The sequence below is a fragment of the Anolis sagrei genome, chromosome 2 (assembly GCF_037176765.1).
Source record: "Anolis sagrei isolate rAnoSag1 chromosome 2, rAnoSag1.mat, whole genome shotgun sequence".
Lineage (NCBI taxonomy): Eukaryota > Metazoa > Chordata > Lepidosauria > Squamata > Dactyloidae > Anolis > Anolis sagrei.
This window is the reverse complement of record NC_090022.1, coordinates 158,328,631-158,351,201: the sequence shown is the minus strand read 5'-3', so window position 1 is coordinate 158,351,201 and position 22,571 is coordinate 158,328,631. Positions and strand designations below refer to the sequence as shown.

Sequence of the window (22,571 nt, the reverse complement as noted above, 5' to 3'; positions counted from 1 at the left end):
TTGGTCATAGGGGTGGTGCAGTGGGTTAAACCCCTGTGCCGGCAGGACTGAAGACCAAGAGGTCGCAGGTTCAAATCCGGGGAGAGGCAGATGAGCTCCCTCTATCAGGTCCAGCTCCTCATGCGGGGACATGAGAGAAGCCTCCCACAAGGATGATAAAACATCAAATCATCCGGGCGACCACTGGGCAACGTCCTTTTAGATGGCCAATTCTCTCACACCAGAAGCGACTTGGTTTCTCAAGTTGCTCCTGACACGAAAAAAAAGGGGGTTCAGTGTGGGAAGTTTGCCCCAATTCTGCCATTTATGGGGTTCAGAATGCTCTTTGATTGTAGGTGAACTATAAATCCCAGTAACTACAACTCCCAAATATCAAGGTCTATTTCCCCCAAACTCCTTCTGTGTTCCTACTTGGGCGTATTGAGTATTCATGTAGAGTTTGGTCCAGATCTGTCATTGTTTGAGTCCACAGTGCTCTCTGGATGTAGGTGAACGACAACTCCCAAACTCAACGTCAATGCCCACCAGTGCTTGTAAGCTTGTAAGGGGAGGTCATGTCGTCAAGACTATTATCCCTTGAAAGCCACATGCCTGCTGTTATGCCACTCAACGAAACAAGTTGTTGGCGACAAAAAGCTGCTTGTAAAGATGGAAGACATTTTTATTTGGCTTGGAAACTTCATCTTGGAGGCAGAAATTAAATCCTCAGTTAATCTGTGGTGGCATGAATAAAACACGTGCTTGGGGTTTTTTTGCCCTTTCTCTTTGAGGCCATTGTGTCAGAATTGCTGGGCAGAAACACATCTCGGCTCAAGTTTCTTTCTGTTGGTTTGTTGTCCAGTGTTTGTCTCATGATTAACTATGGATAGCTTGACAACGAACTGATATCAAAGATAATTAATTGCCTAACGTACCCTGCTTCAACTGCTTTCAGGGAAGCTTACAATTGGAATTCAAAGCCAAACATGAGGCAGGCAATGCCTGCCAAGATACTTCAATCATGTTCTCTCTGGCTTGGCTTCCTTATGACGCTGGTGTGTTCTGTAACCGGAGAGGATTGTGGATGTTGTGTGGAGGCTCTTACAAAATACGAGATGTCAGTTTAAATGTCATACCCATTAATGTTAGCAAGATTAATATTTTTAGAGAGCTGACTTTTGCTACAGCTAGGGTGTACATAAGCTTTCCAATGAGATCAGTTGAAGCTTTAGCAAAATATCAGCATGGGTTTTTTACATGATGGGGAGGAGGCTGAATAAAAGATACCATAATTACCTCTAATTACCTGCATTTCTGAGTTCTTTCCACTTGCCATTTATATCACATTACTGTTGATGATCATAGAGGTCAGTTGTTATTTTATTGTTTAATGTATTGTCAAAGGCTTTCATGGCCGGAATCACTGGGTTGTTGTAGGTTTTTTCGGGCTATATGGCCATGGTCTAGAGGCATTCTCTCCTGATGTTTCGCCTGCATCTATGGCAAGCATACCTCTGAGGATGCTTGCCATAGATGCAGGCAAACGTCAGGAGAGAATGCCTCTAGACCATGGCCATATAGCCCGAAAAAACCTACAACAACCCATTTTATTGTTTGTTATTCATACAGTGATAGCAGCATACTTGGTACCTTGTGTGTATGTGCCTACAATTTGCAACTTGACTTACAGTGACCCCATTCATTTCATAAAGTTTTCTTAGGCAAGGATTACTCAGAGGACGTTAGGCGATCCCTCGCTTTCCGAGGATGATTGTCTTCCAATATTCTTGTGGGTCCGTATGTGGCTGTGGAGCCGTATTCTTGCTCTGCATCTTCTTCCGCAGTGAGGGCATTGGTTTCCAGGTGGAAGGCGGTCTCGGTCGGGGTTGGCTTGACGCGCCTTCCTCTTGGCACGCTTCTCCCTTTCGCCCTCCATTCATGCCTCCTCAAATTCTGCAGCACTGCTGGTCACAGCTGACCTCCAGCTGGAGCACTCAAGGGCCAGGATTTCCCAGTTCTCAGTGTCTATGCCAGAGTTTTTAAGGTGGGCTTTGAGGCCATCTTTAAATCTCTTTTCCTGTCCACCAACATTCCGTTTTCCGTTCTTGAGTTCGGAGTAGAGCAACTGCTTTGGGAGACGGTGGTCGGGCATCCAGACAACGTGGCCGGTCCAGTGGAGTTGGTGGCGGAGGACCATCGCTTCAGTTCTGGTGGTCTTTGCTTCTTCCAGCACGCTGACGTTTGTCCGCTTGGCTTCCCAAGAGATTTGCAGGATTTTCCGGAGGCAGAGCTCTGGAATACTCAGAGGAAGGAGGAGAATGAGAGGCAGAAGAAAAGACCCTGGGGTTAGGGTAAAAGAGAGAGGAGACCAGAGGGGGGAAGGGACAAGGAGATCTAAAAATAGCTAGAGATGCAGGAGAAGATGTTGGTGGAGATGATTGACAGTTCCTTACTCTGAAGAAGAGGAAACAACACATGGTATTGGCAGTCTTCCATCCAAGTCCCAACCAGGACTGATCTTAGCTTCCAATACTGGTACCTAAGGTATTTAGGGTCTACATCAGGGGTTCTCAAACTAAGGCCCGAGGGCCGGATACAGCCCTCCCAGGTCATTTACCCGGCCCTCAGCTCAGGGTCAACCCAAATCTAAAATGACTTGAAAGCACATAACAACAACAATCCTATCTCATCAGCCAAAAGTAGGCCCACACTTCCCATTAAAATACTTTTTTTGTCATGTCGGGAGCGACTTGAAAAACTGCAAGTCGCTTCTGGTGTGAGAGAATTAGCCGTCTCCAAGGATGTTGCCCAGGGGACGCTCGGATGTTTTGATGTTTTAACATCCTTGTGGGAGCCTTCTCTCATGTTGCCACATGGGGAGCTGGAGCTGATAGAGAGAGCTCATCCGTGCTCTCCCCGGATTCAAACCTGCAACCTGTCGGTCTTCAGTCCTGCCAGCACAGGGGTTTAACCCACTGTGCCACTGGGGGCTTCATAATATTAAAACACTAAAAAGTTTATATTTGTTAAAATTGTTCTTCATTTTAATTATTGTATTGTTTTTAAGTGTTTTTTGCACTACAAATAAGATACGGCCCTCCAAGGTCATTTACCCGGCCCTTGGCTCAGGGTCAACCTAAGTCTGAAATGACTTGAAAGCACATAACAACAACAACAATCCTATCTCATCAGCCAAAAGCAGACCCACACTTCCCATTGAAATACTAATAAGTTTATATTTGTTAAAAATGTTCTTCATTTTAATTATTGTATTGTTTTAAAGTGTTTTTTGCACTACAAATAAGATATGTGCAGTGAGCATAGGAATTCATTCATGCTTTTTTCAAATTATAATCCGGCCCTCCAACAGTTTGAGGGACTGTGACCTGGCCCTCTGTTTAAAAAGTTTGAGGATCCTTGGTCTACATGATGCCTTGTTGAGTTACATAGGACAGGACAGACATGTGTTACTTCTAGTTTTAAGCAGACGAGGAGGGAAACATAGAGAAAGGATCAATTCAAAAGGAAGGGTAGGGCAGATGGGGGTCATGATGGCCTAACTCAAAGAGAGCCACCTATTTTATAACATCTGAACTGTCTTATGAATAAATAATGGAAGAAAGTGGAGAACTGTTGAGACAATTGTGTATGGATGTTCTTTGTCAGGAAGCAAATCTGGATCGGGCAGTAGAAGACCTAAGAGAGCAGGCAGAACTTCATCCTTACTTCATGTCATCTTAGAACCAGATGGGTTGTTTTCCTCCTTGCTTCCCTGAGAGGCTGTACCAGAGTCCTCCAGAGTTAAGAGAACTTTGAGCCACAGAAGAATTATATTGGTTTGGCGCAGTGGTTCTCAATCTGTGGGTCCCCAGGTATTTTGGCCTACAACTCTCAGAAATCCAAGCCAGTTTACCAGTTGTTAGGATTTCTGGGAGTTGAAGGCCAAAACATCTGGGGAACCACAGGTTGAGAACCACTGGTTTGGAGAAATGCAGATTTGCAAATGGCTAGGGATCAGCACAGAGGTTAAAGCACTGAGCTGCTGAATTTGCTGACTGAAAGGTTGGCGGTTCAAATCTGGTGAGTGGGGTGAGCTCCCACTGTTAGCCCCAGCTTCTGCCAATCTAGCAGTTCGAAAACATGTGAATGTGAGTAAATCAATAGATACCGCTTTGACAGGAAGGTAATGGCGCTCCACAGTCCTCCAGTGCACATCGGGTAACCTTTTGAGTGCTTGTTATTTAGTTGTAGTTCTTATTTATAAAATGCTGTAGGCACTTAGGACAACTTCATCTCTTCTGTTTTGTCACATGCTTTAAGCTCCAAAGAAAAACATCTTACCAATACCATCCGTGTAGCAAAATGTTTTAGTAGGTGCCCCACAACTGTGTCATCCTCCAGTGCCTACATTTCATTACTATTCACATCTAGTCATTTTCTGGAATGTACCATAAAACTCTGAGCTGGCTTTCAGTGACTGCGAGTAAATTAATTTTGGATAATCTTTAATATAGAGTTTAATGTAAGAGTTTTTTTAAAAAAAAACAAAACAAAAACAAAATAAAACAAAGCAATAACTTGTACCTTTATATTTTAATCTTCATTTTGTTTTCCTGCTTTGTTGAATGGTTACTTGACCTGAAATGGTTTAGATCTCGGACAGTATAACTGTATACAGGTCAAACCAATGAATGTTGTGGAATAAAAGCTACATTTCACCACCAAGGATTTATTTATTTATTTATTTATTTATTTATTTGACTTGTATACCCCTACTCCCAATTTGGCTCGGAGCAGTTTACAGCAGTGGATTAAAACAATACAATTAATTTTAAAATACAATAAAAACAAGAACAGACATAGTCCCGAAAGCTTGTCGGAAGAGAAAGGTTTTACAGGCTTTCTGAAAAGCAAGTAGGTCTCTGATAGATCGGGTTTCAAGGCATTCCATAAATAAGGGGCCACAATCGAGAAGGCTCTCTGCCTAGTAGAGGACAGATGATAAGTCCGGATGTTGGAGACTTCAAGCAAATTTTGGTCTTCAGACTGAAGTAATCTCTATGGTTGGTAGGGGGGTATCAGGAATGTTCCCTCTGCTTTTGGGAATATGGGACAGTATTTTTTTATCCTGTCAGAAGCAAATTGAGACTATACTGCAAGTTGCTTCTGGTGTGAGAGAATCGACTGTGTACAGAGACGTTGCCCAGGAAATGCCCAGATGTGTTACCATTATGTGGGAGGCTTTTCTAATGTCCCCACATCGGAAGCTAGGGCTGACAGACAGGAGCTCACCCCATCTCGTGGATTCAGGTCAGCAGTTCAGCTGGCACAAGGGTTTAACCCATTGCGTCAACACGGTACCTTATACGGCAGTATGTTTCATATGTAAAGTGCCCTTGCTTCATTTGCCTAAAAGTGTTCCAGCTTCAGTAGCTTAACAGGTTTGTAGATATCTGAGCTTTCTGTGTTTCTAAAAGCGAGTCCATGGCTCTGTGGATGGAGTCCATCTTTTACTGCAAAAAGACCTAAAGTTTAGTTCCCTGCTAACTTCAGATATGGTTAAGACACACTCTTGTCTAAAACTGTAGAGAGCCGCTGCAGATCAGTGTAGACAACATTGAGCAAAATTGATTTAAGGCACAGATTTGGCATAGGGAAAGCTTCTTTTATTTCTGTCTTAAGGTTTTTTTAACTAGGTTGTTTTCCACTTGGAAAAGGAACCATTATCAAAGTGAGGAAAGGACCATTTTCTGGTTACTGGCTATGGGGAAAAGCATAAAATAGATCCAGGCATCTAGTCTGCAGTAGTGGCATTGGGACAGCGAGTTGTATGGGATATGAATTAACATATTCAGTGCACTGAAGTTATTTTGTTGGTTGGAAGTGTTACTGTTGATGTCAACAGATTTCAGACTTCATTCCCAGGATGATGGCACAAAGGTTTCAGTTATGATTCATAATCCTAAATATAAATGTGAAACATTCTGCTGAAGCTAATAAGATTTCTTGCAGGTTTAAAGTGATGCATATGTTGAAATGTCTCCGTTCATTTTGGATCACAAGACCAAAGGGAACGTCACTTAATCAGGAGATGTAGATAATAATAAAAATGTGCTCCTTTCCTTCATCTGATGGGTAAAACAAAGTGTTTGCTGAGTTACCAAATCAAGTTTGGTGTGTACACATTTTTCCCTCTTTAATTTGCCTTAGGGATGATGAAGAGAAGAAGAAATCTCCCTCAGATGGTACTGATGAGAAGGATAATTCAAAGACGGCCAATCGCATTGGCAATTCCAGTAATCCCTTCCTAGACATCCCTCACGATCCCAATGCTGCTGTGTACAAAACTGGATTTCTGGCACGTAAAATCCATGCAGATATGGATGGAAAGAAAAGTGAGTGTGTTTCAATGAGGACAGGGGAAGGAAAAAATTGGAAGGATTCATACGTGAGGCTAAACAAAGCTGATTTGCTTGGCTTTCCTCTGCTACCTCTTGTTGCCTATGAGAATCCAAGCAAAAGGTACGAGGGTTGAATGAAAAGTAATACCTCCACCTTTGTTACTTCGGTTTGGATGGGAATATTTTAATAAATCAAACGCAGAAATAATCCTTAGAATGTGCTCTTTAACTTGATTGAAATTTCTCTCTGAGTTATACGATGATCATCCTGAATCAATCTGTAAACCTTTTGCTTGTGAAACTCGGTAGTTGTTGTCATAGGACGTCCAACTCTTTGTCATGCAAGTCAGATGTTCCCACCTCAACATCTTTAAACTTACTCGCTCAACAGTGCACAGTACTCACATCAACACAATCACTATAAACAGCTTGCATTGTCTGATGAATCTCCTTTGAGGTGACACCTTCTGCTTTCAAGAATTCAATGATTGAATGCTTAAGTTACATTGACTGACCGTCAATACTTCACACTTTAACAACACAACTGTTCAATGCTAAGGCTGCCCGCCAAAATGGAACTGTAGAGGAGAGTCTACAGAACAAGCCAGTACCTGCCGCATACCAGTACTACCATCTGTTGAGGAGTTACGAAGGTGGAGGCATTACTTTTCATTTAACCCTTGGAGAAAATAGATTTGGATGTGATACATGGCTTATCATGCACACTCTAAAGTAGGTATGGAGTAGGAGACAGCCCCATCATCCATGCTGAAGTCAAATTGAATTGCTAGCCCATTTCACTTTGGTACATTAAATGGGGTGGGATAGGATCCATATTGCCCTTTGCCTGAAGTTTCACACTGACAATCACTGTCCATAAACCATCGTCCTTTACAGCCTGCCAGCCTGCCAGGAGTATCATAGATCCCATCTGGCCCATGTAAACGGTACTTTTCAGGTGCCTACTGGAATCTTCTAACACTAAGGTTTTCTGGCAGAAAAGTTCAAATAGAAAATATATTTCCTGAATTTCCTGAACATAAAAAGTTTGAGAGCTGCCAGAAGCAGGAGTTAATAGCACAAATGCTAAAGGAAGTCGCATTGACCAACCATCTGCGCAGGGTTCCATACTTTGCACTTTGACAACACAACCGTTCAATGCTAAAGCTTCCCGCAAAAATTGAACTATAGGGGAGAGTCTACTGAACAAGCCAGTACCTGCTGCATACCAGTACTGCCATCTGTTGAGTTACGAAGGTGGAGGGATTACTTTTCATTCAACCCTCGTATCAGCTCAAGAGCCTAGTAGAGGAAATGCAGTCTCTGCGTCTTGCTGGTTGAAGAAAGCATTCACTTTGGACAAAATTAGCTTATGCTACCGCATAAAATCCAGATTATCTGCTTTAAACTGGATTATATGGCAATGTAGATTCAGATAATCTGGTTCAAAGCAGATAATGTGGATTATCTGCTTTGATAATGTGGCTTATATGAAAGTGTAGAAGGGCCCTAAGAGGATTATCAAGGAAGCTGCCCATCCCAACTCAGAGCGGGTGGCATAAAGATGGTGTGAGTGCCGGCTGCACCGGCAAGTCTTTAACTTGGCTCCTTACTGATGCAATACAATTTTGTTTCTGGAATATTTTAGCACAGATCATTTGTGCTAAAATATTTGGGAATCTGGCTGTACTACTAATCCCTGATCATTGGCCAAACCATCTGAGGCATCTGGGATTTGAAGCCCCAAACTTGAGAATCACTACCTTAGCGTAAACATCTCCAGTGAAAATAGGTCTTGTGAGTGAAGGGGAAAGTAACATTTTGTGTGTGTGTGTATCCAAAATAAGTAAAACCTTCACACTAAATAATGTATGCATTGCTGTTTCTTTGTGTCTTTCCCACATTTTAGACTCTGCATTTGTCTAAAGGAGTGGGGGCAAGGAATCTTTGAAAACTAATGAGCCTGGTCAGAGCAATGTCTTGATTTATATTGCAAACATTTTCTTAAACGCCTGTTGTTTGTGTGTGTGTTCCATTCTTAGCTCCACGAGGGAAGAGAGGCTGGAAAACCTTTTATGCTGTTCTTAAAGGCACTGTACTTTATTTACAAAAGGTAAGAGCTTTCCCACTAAATGCATTCTCTGACTCTCTAATTAGGTTTTTTAAAAATATAATAAATTGGAGAATTACTTAGCCTTTGGCTCGGGTTGCTTCACTAATTGATCTAGTACATTTTCAATGCATGCAAGTTACTTGAACGATAATGCGATTGGTAACTGGAGGCCATGTCCCTCCAGTTTGGGATGCTGCGGGGAAGAAACAAAAGAATGACTTTTATTGCCTCCATAACTTGGGGTCTTGTACAAAGCAAAGAAATGAAGGGAGAGAAGGATACATTTTCCCACTTTGCCCTTAGATAAAGAATAATACATTTCTTCCTAGTCTTTAACATGAGTTAAACACAATGACAAGAGGGGCATTGCAGGTCCAAATCTGTTGCTTCACCAACATAATAATAATAGTAATAATAATAATAATACTTTATTTATATACCGCTCTATCTCCCCAAGGGGACTCAGAGCGGTTCCCAGGTAACATCATAAAACATACAAAGTAAAAACAACATAACCATAAGATTAACAAAACAAAATATAAACATAAAAATTGTCGCCATAACACATATTTTAAAAGAATCCTACCTGTTCAAGGCAATTAAAATTTAGAAAAGGTCGGACCAAGATTTGTGCAAGCCCAAAAATTCTAGGGGCCCCGGGAATTAAGTACTATGCTATGGCAGGCAACAATAATATTAGGTACGGGTCTGTGGCTGTTCATTCCGGGGGCCGATTAGAGGACATGGTCTGGGTAACTGGTAGGAAGTATAAGGCCGTTGAAACCACCAGGTCTTCAAGCTCTTACAAAAGGAGGGGAGGGATGGGGCCTGTCTTATTTACCTTGGAAGGGTGTTCCAGAGATGGGGGGCCACCACCGAGAAGGCCCTCTCTCTCGTCCCCACCAACCGCGCTTGAGACAGTAGTGGGACCAAGAGGAGGGCATCCCCAAAAGATCTTAGAGCTCGTGCCGATTCATAGAAAGAGATGCGATTGCGGAGATAGCCCAACTCATTCACAGAGATTGTAAGTTTATCTCGTAGTGTTATATAACAACAAGTACTTCACTGTTCAACTAGTCTAATAGGGCTGCTTGATGAGAAGTGTGAATGTAGTGCTGACGAATCTTAATAGAATTTGGGGTTTCTGCCCCATCCTTTTCCAGCCACTTATTCAAACTTTGTCACCCAATATCATTAACTCAAGTTTGAGTGCAATATTCCACCTTGGAATAAATCTAAATGAAATCAGTGGGATTTATATCTGTTGCCATGCTTAGGATTATATTGTAAGTATGGGACAGCCTTTCTAAAGTTCTTTGAAAGTCTGTTTCCCGTTTCATTAACAGAACAGAGTTATATGGTTATAAATGCAGATATATCACAGTTAACAAAGTAGATGTGTTGCTGGGCATTACTTCTATATCAGAAAGAACAAAGGAAGAATAGCGGCAGGTGCCTGCACAATAAAAAAGAACAATTTTCCACATGTTCCAGCAAACTTTTTATCCAAAACTAACAATTTGCCCTCAGTGACACCATGGGTTAAAACGCTGAGTTGCTAAACTTGCTGACTGAGAGGTCACAGGTTCAAATCGGCGTTAGCCCCAGTTTCTGCCATCCTAGCAGTTCGAAAACATGCAAATGTGAGTAGATCAGTAGGTACCGCTCCGGCTGGAAGGTAACGGCACTCCATGCAGTCATGCTGGTTACATGACCTTGGAGGTGTCTATGGATAACACCGGCTCTTCGGCTTAGAAATGGAGATGAGCACCAACCCCCAGAGTCGGACACAAGGGGACTTAATGTCAGGGGAAAACCTTTACCTTTACCTAACAATGTGCACATTTAAAATCAGATAAACCTAAATATGCTAAAACATATGAACCTTCTAGATCACTTGTCCAAGAATTTCATGGCCGGAATCACTGGGTTGCTGTGAGTTTTCCTGGCTAACTGGCTATGTTCCAGAAGCATTCTCTCCTGACATTTCACCCACATGGCAGGCATCCACAGAGGTTGTGAGGTATATTGGAAACTCAGCAAGGAAGGTTTATATATTTTTGGATGGTCCAGAGTGGGAGAAAGAACTCTTGTCTGTTGGAGGCAAGTATGAATGTTGCAATTAATCACCTTGAATAGCATTGCAAAGCCTTGCAGCTTCAAGGCCTGGCTGATTCCTGCCTGGGGGAATCCTTTGTTGGGAAGTGTTAGCTGGCCCTGACTGTTTCATGTCTGAAATTCCCCTGTTTTCAGAGTATTCAGCCAGAGGATTCAGCCAGGCCTTGAAGTTGCAAATGCCAAATATTTCACTTATGAAGTAAATTTCCATAGACTGATTGAAAGATTGAAGGATGCAGGAAAGTTTTTCTCTATTTTGTACGACAATCCTAGCCTTGCTTGCAATTAAAAATGACCAGATGGCATTCATGCATCTTTGTTTAACTTTTTATCCAAATTTTCACAGCAACGACTTTCCATTTTAAGAGACAGACAGCTGAGCTACTTTTTTGATGTGTGTGTTAGCTAATCCCAAATCCAGTTATTTTAAAAACTGGATTTCAAGCACTACAGTGAAAAATGGGGGGTTTTAGCTGACAAGGCAATTGCAGGATTAATTTTTAAGAGACGAGCTTAAGAATATGTATAAGGGGCATGTGCGGCGTTGACACATCACCCAGGGTTTCAGAGGTGGACAGACTTTTAATCCAACCTCTTGTTCAAAAAAAGTGTTGGGGCAAATGGACAAATTATTTGCTTTCTAAAAAGTGACGGCCAGCTTCAGAATAGCAGGGTTTCAGAGTTTGGAGAGATCACAAGGGCCATCTAGTCCAATCCCTGTTGTGCAGAAACACACAACCAAAGCATGTTTGAAAGATGTTTTCCTTCATGCAGAAGGAGCCAAGAGGTGGTATATTTTGAAGCAGTATTGCTTAGCCGGTCTGAGTCCCTCTACGGAGGTAGAGAAGATCAAGATATAAACGTTTTAAATATTAATAAAAATAATAAATACTATTTTCAAACAATAGGGAGGCTTTAGGAACCAACTATTGTTTGGGTAGTTGGCATATCACTATGGTGGTCCTTCCATTATTTAAAGCTGCAGCTTAAGACTGGAGGGTACCTGGTGTCTCATAAATTTTTGTTTCATTCTTTATTTGAAAAGGGCTAGTCTTCTGGAGTTTCACCTTCTTGAAACTAGAATAATAGAATTATAGAGGTGAAAGAGACAACAGGGACATGCAATCTAGCCCTGTCATGCAGAAACACACATTCAAAGCATCCCCAACAGATGGTCATCCAGTCTCTGTTTAAAAATCTCAATAGAATGAGACTCGACCAAGCTTTGAGACAGCAGATTCCATTGCCAAATAGCTCTTACCAGCAGGAAGTTCTTCCTAATGTTTAGGTAGATATTTTCCCCTGCAATTTGAATTCATTGCTCTGTATCTTCACCTCCCAAAGCAGCAGAAAACAAACTTGCTAATTGTGTTCACTCATATTCTTGTGCAAGGATCTCCACACACTCTCACCAGGTCTCCACTGGCAAGAGCATCTTTAGTGCTGGGAAGAGTGTGACTTCAAGGAGAGTCCTTTTCTTCTGAACCCAGAAAGAATGTGTGGGATCCTTCCTTGCAGAGGATTAGTGCTGTCCAGAGAAATCTCTTGGGCACATGGAGTGATACTGCGTGTCTTAATCAGCTTTGAAGAAAGGCAGTCACAATGCTTGATGTCAAAGTGAGCCACTTGCTGGGGCTTCTAAGATGTACAGGTGCTCAGTTGATCCTGTTCAGTCACTTGCAGTAAAGCAGCCCCAAGGCCCAACTCCTGGAGCTCCCGAAGAAGAAGAGGAGGAGGAGGAGGAAGAAGGAGGAGGAGGAGGAGGAGGGAGAAGAGGAAGAAGAAGGAGAAGAAGAGGAGGAGGAGGAGGAGAAGTGGAGGAGGAGGAGGAGGGAGAAGGAGAAGAAGAGGAAGAAGAAGAGGAGGAGGAGGAGGAAGAACAAGAACAATAACAAGAAGAACAACAACGAGAAGAAGAACAACAACAACAAGAATTAAATGATTAAATCAGACACTACTCCAAGGGGACATCCTCCGGCTCCACAAACCCACCTGGAAAGCCCAGGCAGCCATCTGCAACAAGATGGCATAACGCAGCGGGAATTTCCCGAAGAGGCGTCCAGGGCAGGGCGCGTAGAGAAGGGTGTGGCAGGTGTGCTTTCACTGGGGCGACTCCAGGCTCAAGACCTCCTCCTGGGACAGAAGCCCAGCTTCGCCTATGATGCAATGCCGCCTCCCAGCCCGGGAAGTCCTTTTGCTACCTTCAAGTCTGTGTCACAAGGAAGAATGGAGCACCGTGACGTCTCCAATCGAACTCCACCACAGTGCAAACAGCAACAATCTGAGTGCCTTAAAAGCTTATTGTAGCATGGAGAATTCCACATTGAGCCAGAATGGTATAGTGGTTTGAGCACTGGACTAAGTCTTTGGAACGCAAGCATTTGAAACCTTGCTCAACCATGGAAACCCACTGGGTAACCTTGGAAAAGTCAAATACAGACTCATTGAAGGTAACTGCAAACCTGCTCTAAATAAACCTTGTCAAGAAGATCCTGTGATAGTTTCTCCTTAGAATTGTCATAACTTGGAAATGAAGGCACAGAGCAATTACAACTGTGTGCAACCTATTTCCTACAAGGTCCAGGACTTCTGATGTTACTTGTGCTATAGTGACTCTCCAGTTATAAGAGTCACCTGCAAAAGACCTAAGAGGGGAATAATTTGCTTTTGCAAAGGCTGTTGCTTCTATATATTTGTTTTGGAGTGAAAACATGTAGTAGCTACATTGGCTTAGTCAACTCATTGCCTGATAGTTCTCCTTTTAAAAAAAGCTTTGAGTCACTCCACTACCTGCAGAAATCCAGCTCACATTCATTGTACTAGCCACCAACACAGATGCTGAATTTGAGGTAGCAACATTCTGAGTGAGACAATATGGTCATTTAATTAAAAAGGACTGCTAAAACCAAAGAGAGAGAGAGAAAGATACTTCATGCAGAACAAACATTCAAAACCACAGCCTGAAAATGCCATGTTTAATGCCACAGGACTTGTTTTACATTATAATTTCAGGGTAGGATAATTGAAAATAGGGGGAGGTAAGCAAAGAAATCGGATACAGATTATTTGAGGTTAGGGATGTATGAAACAGAAGTCTGAAGGGCATCAAGAGTCTTTTAAACTGATCCTGAAGTGAGATGATTTGGAAGAGATTAATCAACAAGTCAAGCTGGATGTGGAACAAGTACTTGTATGAAATAGTCTGAGAATAAAATCTGTTGTGGTGTGGGTGGGAGTCATAGAATCAAAGAGTTGGAAGAGACCTCATGGGCCATCCAGTTCAACCCCCTGCCAAGAAGCAGGAAAATTGCATTCAAAGCACCCCCCAACAGATGGCCATCCAGCCTCTGTTTAAAAGCCTCCAAAGAAGGAGCCCCCACCACACTCCGGGGCAGAGAGTTCCACTGCTGAACAGCTCTCACAGTCAGGAAGTTCTTCCTCACGTTCAAGTGGAATTTCCTTTCCTGTAGTTTGAAGCCATTGTTCCGCATCCTCATCTCCAGGGCAGCAGAAAACAAGTTGCTCCCTTCTCCCTCTGACTTCCCCTCACATATTTATACATGGCTATGTGAAAAAATTTAAAATGCACAGAATCTCATGTAACATGTCAATATGCACTTCCTCATCAAAAATGGGAAACTTACAAGAAATGGGAAATTACAAATATTCCTTGTGTCCTTGGGATCAAGATTCCGAGTATGAACTCGCCATAGATCTCACTAGGCTGTAGTTGCTCCATTTATTCATATATTTATTTCCTGGTAACGGACACAAAGCTCATTTAATATTGCATTTTCATATATTAAACCTCACCTACTTTAGCATGTAACTAGGCTGGCCATTCTCATTAAACTCATGCCACCTCAGTTCAGGATTTCTCCCCATGGGCCCACTTGGTATACTACTAATGGGCTTCTTGCTGCCGCACAACCCCAAGATTGCTTGCTTTCTTTCTTTCTTTTTTTAACTTTAAAGCATTATTTCAATCTTACTGAAAGCATTTCTCCTACTTGCTTTGACTTTTGATTTGCCACATATCGCACTAGTCAAACCCACTTCCTAGACCTGAGAGGATATTTGATCATTTATAGTACCTAGCTGGAGATTTTATGACTTGAGGGCAGTTCTCTAGTGAATATGTTATGGGTCAGTGTTGAGCTGAAATTGATTTAATGAACAGTTGGCCTGTAAAGTTTGTACTGTAAACCTTGGATAAAACGTATGGGCACAACCAAATACTGTTTTTGGAGGGCTACAGGTTGTTCAGTGTTTTCCTTTTTGTGTTGTGCTCACTCCCAGTCTTCTCTGTCATGTTTATTCTTTATTAAAATATTACATTAATCTATCTTTGCCTATCTTCGCGATCGCATCTTCCCCTACAAACCAGCATGTACTCTAAGATCCTCTGGGGAGGCTCTTCTCTCGCTCCCACTTCCATCTCAAGCACAGATGATGGAGACAAGGGAGATAGCTTCTCTGTGGTGACCCCTCAGCTTTGGAACTGTCTTCCTAGGGAGATCGGACAGGCCCCCACTCCATTTTCTGCTCGGAATTAAAAACTTGGTTGTTCCATTGTGCCTTTGACTAGGCGGTTCACTTGAGAATTATCCCAACCTTATCTAAGCTTCCGCGCTTTAGTTGGCACCTTTCCTGTACTTAGGACACTTTAATGGCCAAGGGTATTATCCTGGCAACCCAGCCCTCTGACAACTGCACTTTCCCTCAGCTCTCCCAAGGAATCATTGCACTTACTCTGAGCCCGAACCCAGTTTCAAATTGGCCAGCCAGGGTATTGTTTTTATGATGTTAATTGTTTTAAATGTTTTTATTTTGTGTTGTTATTGATTGTTTTTATTGTGTCTGTTTTATTTGTAATCCTTGGGCTTGTCCCTCTGTAAGCCACCCTTAGTCCCTTCAGAGAAATGGAGGTGGGGTATAAAAATAAAGTTATTATTATTATTATTATTATTATTATTATTATTATCTGATACACAACAAGATTAGTACACAGCAAACAAGATCACTCTTCTGGCTGTTGTATTGGATCACATGTCGGACACTTCCCAGGTGTCTACGACTGTGTGAAGTACTATTATTATTATTATTATTATTATTATTATTATTATTATTATTTGAAACCCAACAAGATGAGTCCACAGCAGACAACATTGGATCACATGTTGTATTGGATCACATGTCGGACACTTCCCAAGTGTCTAGGACTGTGTGATGTACTATTATTATTACTTGAAACACAACAAGATGAGTCCACAACAGCAGACAGAATCACTCTGCTGGCTGTTGTATTGGATCACATGTTGGACACTTCCCAAGTGTCTAGGACTGTGTGATGTACTATTATTATTATTATTATTATTTGAAACCTAACAAGATGAGTCCACAGCAGACAAAATCACTCTGCTGGCTGTTGTATTGGATCACATGTCGGACACTTCCCAAGTGTCTAGGACTGTGTGATGTACTATTATTATTACTTGAAACACAACAAGATGAGTCCACAACAGCAGACAGAATCACTCTGCTGGCTGTTGTATTGGATCACACGTCGGACACTTCCCAAGTGTCTAGGACTGTGTGATGTATCAGCGAATAATGTGTACAGATCCCAGTAAGGTGGCCTTCTGCCACTGGCAGATGGTAATTTTGTCAGCGCTGATTGTGTTTAAGTGCAGGCCAAGGTCTTTAGGCACTGCACCCAGTGTGCCGATCACCACTGGGACCACCTTGACTGGCTTGTGCCAGAGTCCTTGCAACTTGATCTTTAAATCCTCATATCGTGTCAACTTTTCCAGTTGTCTCTCTTCAATCCTGCTGTCGCCTGGGATTGCAACATCGACGATCCATACTTTGTTTTTTAACACGATCGTGAGATCAGGAGTATTGTGCTCCAAGACTCTGTCAGTTTGAATTCGGAAGTCATTATTATTATTATTATTATTATTATTATTATTATTATTTTACATTAAGGATACATCAGTCACATCCAAAAATATACTTTAAAGATACCTAACTAAGAAGAGCATCCATACCAGGTCTGGGGATGAAATGCTCAATACTTTCCAAGGCAGTTGTATCCTGCTGTGTAAATATGAGATGTCGTAATATTTCATCAGGAAAAACAGTCTTGTCAGATTCAACCATGATCCAAACTGAGGATGCTATTTATACACCCTAAACACAGTAGGTCCTACTTTTCAGTCGATGTGTATTGGCCTCAATTGTTAGTCTATGAGAAACCAGACTGTGAAATATTCCTCTGTGGTAGACTACTGCGCAAATCTATCCTTTATTTCTCTCCTTTTATTGAGTAGGAAATGAAATTCCATTGTGAGCATCACAAGTCATTCTAGCAGCTGGCAGATTCATATTGTGATATCTCACGTTAAACAGCCTTGCAGCACAGCCTTCTGTCTACTCATGTAGACCTGTTCAATTTAGAAATATGTCCCACTGAGCTTATTCAGACTTATGCCCGGATAGGAGTATATAAGTTTGCAGCCTGGGAGTACAAATGCTATGTTTGTGCCATTATTGGAAAACTGGACAAACAATAATCGTGTTTTTTTATTATTATTAAATGAAACTCACAATCCAGTCTTGAACAAGCTTACTTGGAGGTTATGTCTTGAGGAATATAGAACTTTGCAGCTCTATATCTTCCATTTTACTTGAACAAATCTCTAAAAATATGGCAAACTTCTGAATAAACATACTTAGGATTGCAGCTGCATACACTTTCAATTGTGAAACTGGATAATTATTTTCAAAAGTGATCATTTATTCCCTCCTTTGCAATTTAATCATGGTTTTGGAAATTCCACTAAACAATAATGTGCATCCTTTTGACTTCTACAGGATGAATACAAGCCAGACAAGGCATTGTCAGAGGAAGATCTTAAAAATGCAGTCAGTGTGCATCATTCATTGGCATCGAAGGCAACAGACTACGAGAAGAAGCCAAATGTCCTCAAGCTCAAGACTGCCGACTGGAGAGTGCTGCTTTTCCAAGCTCAGTATGTTCCACTTTCTTTTTTTAGCATGATTTAAGCAAAATATTCTTGTGAGTGGTGACTCCACCCCCACCCACCGACCCTTCTTGAAATAATTATTTATGCTATTTCTTTTCCCATTTTTCCTTGTAACCTGGGAGTAAAATTGAAAGAAATACCACAGACTCCATAAGCAAATATTATAATACATCCTTGACCACTTTGGAACGATCGATTTGAATGCAGGCCACTAGCCATGTAGTGTCACTTATGAAGGTTTGCTTTGTACAGCTACCACAAAGTTTTCCCCTTGTTGGAGTTCATGGATCACAGGTTTTGTAGGTCTGGTAGAATGTATTGTCAAAGACTTTCATGACCAGAGTCACTGGGTTGCTATGAAACAGATTTTAATTAATTAATGTGATTTAATGTTTTAAATGTATGTAATTATGCATTTTATTATGTTTACATTGGAGGCATAGAATTGTTGCCGGCTGGAAGCTGCCCTGAATCCCCCTCCCACAGGGGGTTGAGAAGGGTGGGGTACAAATATCTGAAATTAATAATAATAATAACAATAAATAAATAAATAAATAAATAAATAAATAAATAATTTTCTGGGCTGTATGGCTATGTTCTAGAAGCATTCTCTCCCATTTTTTGAGTGCTGTTCTTTCTTTACTGCCCCGATTTTAGAGTTTTCACCCCCACTCCCACCCCTACTCACTCAGTTACTGTATGTTTTTAATGAAAATTAATAAAGATCATTTTAAACGATTTTAGAGTTTTTAAATATTGGTAGCCAAATTTTGTTCTTTTTCATGGTTTTCTCCTTTTTCTTGAAATTGTCCACATGTTTGTGGATTCAATAGCTTCTCTGTGTAGTCTGGCTATCAGTATTTAAAACACTCTAAAATCAGGACAGTAAATAAAGAGCAACACTCAAAAAATGGGGAATTCCAGACAAGAATCATTCAGTTCCAGCCAATACCTTCCAACAAAGGATCCCCCAGGCAGCAACCAGCCAGGCTTTGAAGCTGCAAGACCATTAAATGCTAATCAAGGTGGCCAATTGAAACATTCACACTTGCCTCAAACAGACAAGAGCTCTTTCTCCCACCCTGGATATTCCACAAATATATAAACCTCACTTGTCTAGTTTCCAGCCAACCTCACAACCTCTAAGGATGCCAGCCATAGATGTGGGTGAAACTTCAGGAGGTAATACTTCTGGAGCATGGCCTTACAGCCCAGAAAACCCACAGCAACCCAGTGCAGACAGGAAGGGAAGCAGGCTGTAAAGAAGATGCAAGAAAATAAACACAATACAATCAACTTTCCACATTTCTGATTCACTTCTGCAGATCTGATTACTTTCTGATTTGATAAATATGTTCTGTCTAGGAATCTGTAGGTCTCTCAGAATGATTCTAGGTCAACTTTTGCCAGACATTGACCATAAAATTGTGCTAGAGATTCCTAGAGAAGTGTTCCCTCAAGTTAAAAAAATAGTATTTTTATTTATGTTTCTTTCCAAATGTGGAGGGATGTCTTGCTTTTAAAATGAAAAGACATCTAGGCATATCTTAATAACCAAGTTTTTCAAATAATTTGGCTCTGCTCATGGAAATTCTGTGAATTAAATGTTGAAGAAAAGGCTACAAGTGATATGTGTGTGTGACCTTTACAGCTACTAAATAATGTATGCGTTTTATTCAAAGAATTTGACTGGTAGAATTTTGAAGGTGACGTGAAAGCTACAGAGGCAAATTGGAGCAGATCCATACCCTGTCAAAATAGTGGACATGTTAAAATTATCTCATTTTTTTTTACATAGGATAGGTTTCTCTGTGTACCTTTTTATTGCTGGTAAAATATTTAGGCCTATAGGACATGCATGGCCATTCAGGGTGGGGAATCTGGGACATGATCTAAAAAGTAACTTTACCAAACTGCAGTTATAGACCCAAAAGGCGCTCTCTGCATTGCAGTAAAACAATTGAGGACACTACAGCCAGTTACTTCCCATGCTTCTTTTTGGAAAATGGAAATCTCCATAATTTTTTGGAGATGTTATGATCTTTGGAAAGTCATAACCTTTTTGAAAATGATGCCATAGCCTCTTGGTAAAAAGCATGACTTGTTAGACTTTTTGGGAAAATGGTATTTATGGAAGGGAATCAGTTTTCTCAGCTGTTAAGCTGCTGTACCTAGATATTTCTTTGAACTGTTAGGGACAAAGATATACCAATGTACAAAACATACACAAATATATAGCAGTGTTTCAAAAGTGTCCTTTTAGTTGCCCCAAAACATCTACTCTCTCTTAAACTATATTTGCCTTTAAATCATACTCTCAAGAGCATGATTTAAAAGTATCATAGTTGGTTTACTCACAGACTTCATGCATTCAGCATACAGGTACTTTGCATATCAATCCAGTTGCAAGTAGATATGAAGTAGTTTCTCTGTAACCACAGGACATAATTATTTGAATCAACAGTACATAATCAAAAGCACCTCTCTATTCTGAGAGCCTAGTAGAGTCTCTGTCTACTTGAAGTCCATTGAAGTCTCTAAGCCAGGGGTCCTCAAATTAAGGCTCGAGGGCCGGATACGGCCCTCTAAGGTCATTTACCCAGCCCTCGCTCAGGGTCAACCTAGGTCTGAAACAACTTGAAAGCACAGAACAACAACAACAATCCTATCTCATCAGCCAAAAGCAGGCCCATACTTCCCATTGAAATACTCATAAGTTGATATTTGTTAAAATTGTTCTTCATTTTAATTATTGTATTGTTTTAAGTGTTATTTGCACAACAAATAAGATAGGTGCAGTGTGCATAGGAATTCGTTCAATTTTTTTTTCAAAGTATAATGTGGCCTTCCCAACGGTTTGAGGGACTGTGACCTGGCCCTCTGTTTAAAAAGTTTGAGGATCCCTGCTCTAAGCATACAGTTCCTACTGAAGTCTAAAGCATACATTTCTTGCTGGTGTCTGAAAGCATACAGTTCTTACAGTCTTCTTAAAAACATGCTGTTCTAAAATGGAGTCTGAGTCCTGAACAAGCCCAGTTCTGATCACAACAAAGAGTTAAGGAAAACTGCACACAAAGACACACATATACAATACAGTAAGCAATCTGAATTATATACATAACAAATAACTAGTGGAGGCTTGAGAAGATTGTTATTTCTAACACTTCTGACTCTACCAATGTTAATGTTGTCATTATGTTTCTCATTTAGCAATAAAGTGCCAATATCCACAAAGGGAACTGTTTAATTGAGTACTTATCTAAAGTGATTAATGCCCAACCACAGGGAGATGCTTCTGAGGTTAACCCAAGCCCTAGTAAAAAATGAAGAGCACTCTTCCAAGTAATGCTGTTGGTGCTACTATCCAGTATTGAGATATTGGAGTAGAAAGCACAATCCCAACTGGCATTTCTTTTTCTTCACACAGCAGATACTGAATTGACAGCCAAAGAAGCATGTCTGATTATAGACATCCTGATTGATGTCTCTTTCTTCCACAGGAGCCCAGAAGAAATGGAGATCTGGATCAATAAGATCAATTCTGTGGCAGCTGTTTTCTCTGCTCCACCATTTCCAGCTGCAATTGGATCACAGAAGAAATTCAGCCGGCCTCTGTTACCTGCTTCTACAACCAAATTGTCTCAGGTAATGAATACACAGTGTTGTTCCCCAAGTCTGTTTCTAATTCTCTCTGCAAAGGTTACTTGAAAAAGTTTCTATTATGAATGGCCCGATGAAGAGATAAGTGCTCAAACGTAGGGAGGTGGACTTATAAGTGTGAATCATTTCTTGAAAGAGCTGTGCTGTATTTTGAGGTCCATGCAGATCTGGATCAGTCCTAGCCATGGATCACTATTTTAGATCCAATCCTATTCATCTCTCTTGCTCATGTAAAAAGAAAACATTATACGACTATACAGGAAAGGGGAATTTGCAGCACAAAAAAGTTACTCTTTGGACTATAGCTCTCACAGCCCCTACCAAACTTGACCAGCAGCAGGAGAATTTCTGAGAGTTGTGGTTCATCTTTTCCAAGCTCTGAGCTTAGGAGAGCATTGGTTTCTCTGAAGATGGGCAAACAGGTAGGCTTCTTGACTGAATTAATCTCAGAAACCAAAGTAATTTATTCTGAGCATATTTTACCCACCCTTGACATGGGTAAAATATGAATCTTAACAAGTCACCTGATATTGCATGAAGAGTAAAGTATGTTTTTAGTGAGGGCCTTATATTAAGTAAGAAGAACTGATTCCATCACTGCAGTGCCTTTGTGGATAAGCTCTTGACCTCCCAGGACTAAATAAAAGGGCAAATTTGGTCCCATTGACTATAGAAAAACAGCTGGGACTTGGAAATACCAGTTAGTAGGGAGAAAACATTTTTCTTGCCTAGTGACCCGAAACATTGAGAATCAAGCTTGTATGACTTCCTTTATCCTTTCTCCATAATTTGTAAAACTCTCATATATACCAGTATCATATCATATATACCCAACCTTTTTTTACCAGGGACTACTCAGCACCACTTTGACCAGGAACCACTCTCCAACATTAGTACCAAAAGGGTGACTAATCGGTTTTTGGTCGACTTTAGATTTGGTTTGGTTATTTGGGGTGCTGATTCAGAAAATTACATTGGCTAGACCACATCAGCTCAGGTTTCTGATACAGAACATGTCAATAAATCTGATCTCAGAGCAACTGCTAGGAGACTGAAAATAAAGCAAATTGCGCAGCCCTTTGTCAACTTCAAATCTTTGAAGTGGTATGTTTATTTTAGCTACAATAAAACAACAAAACATAACTATGTGCAGGAGAAATCACACACACGTCTTGCTCCTTCTCTGGTATGGCTGGAAGAGAACGCTCAGCAGTCCATTATCTCAAATTCACGTCATTGGAATGAATGTGT

At 41.0% G+C, this 22,571-nt stretch overlaps 1 protein-coding gene across 7 annotated transcripts in view; it reads left to right on the top strand.

Annotated features, from left to right (window-relative positions):
* The window catches only part of PSD3 (pleckstrin and Sec7 domain containing 3), a 249,639-nt gene that overhangs the window by 214,732 nt on the left and 12,336 nt on the right, over positions 1–22,571 (top strand). For all 7 annotated transcript variants that reach the window (XM_067463981.1, XM_067463980.1, XM_060763662.2 and 4 more), the window contains 4 exons: positions 6,190–6,374; positions 8,423–8,493; positions 17,488–17,645; positions 21,161–21,305. In XM_067463981.1, the coding sequence (XP_067320082.1) occupies positions 6,190–6,374; positions 8,423–8,493; positions 17,488–17,645; positions 21,161–21,305 (559 nt within the window). The remainder of the gene's footprint in view (positions 1–6,189; positions 6,375–8,422; positions 8,494–17,487; positions 17,646–21,160; positions 21,306–22,571) is intronic.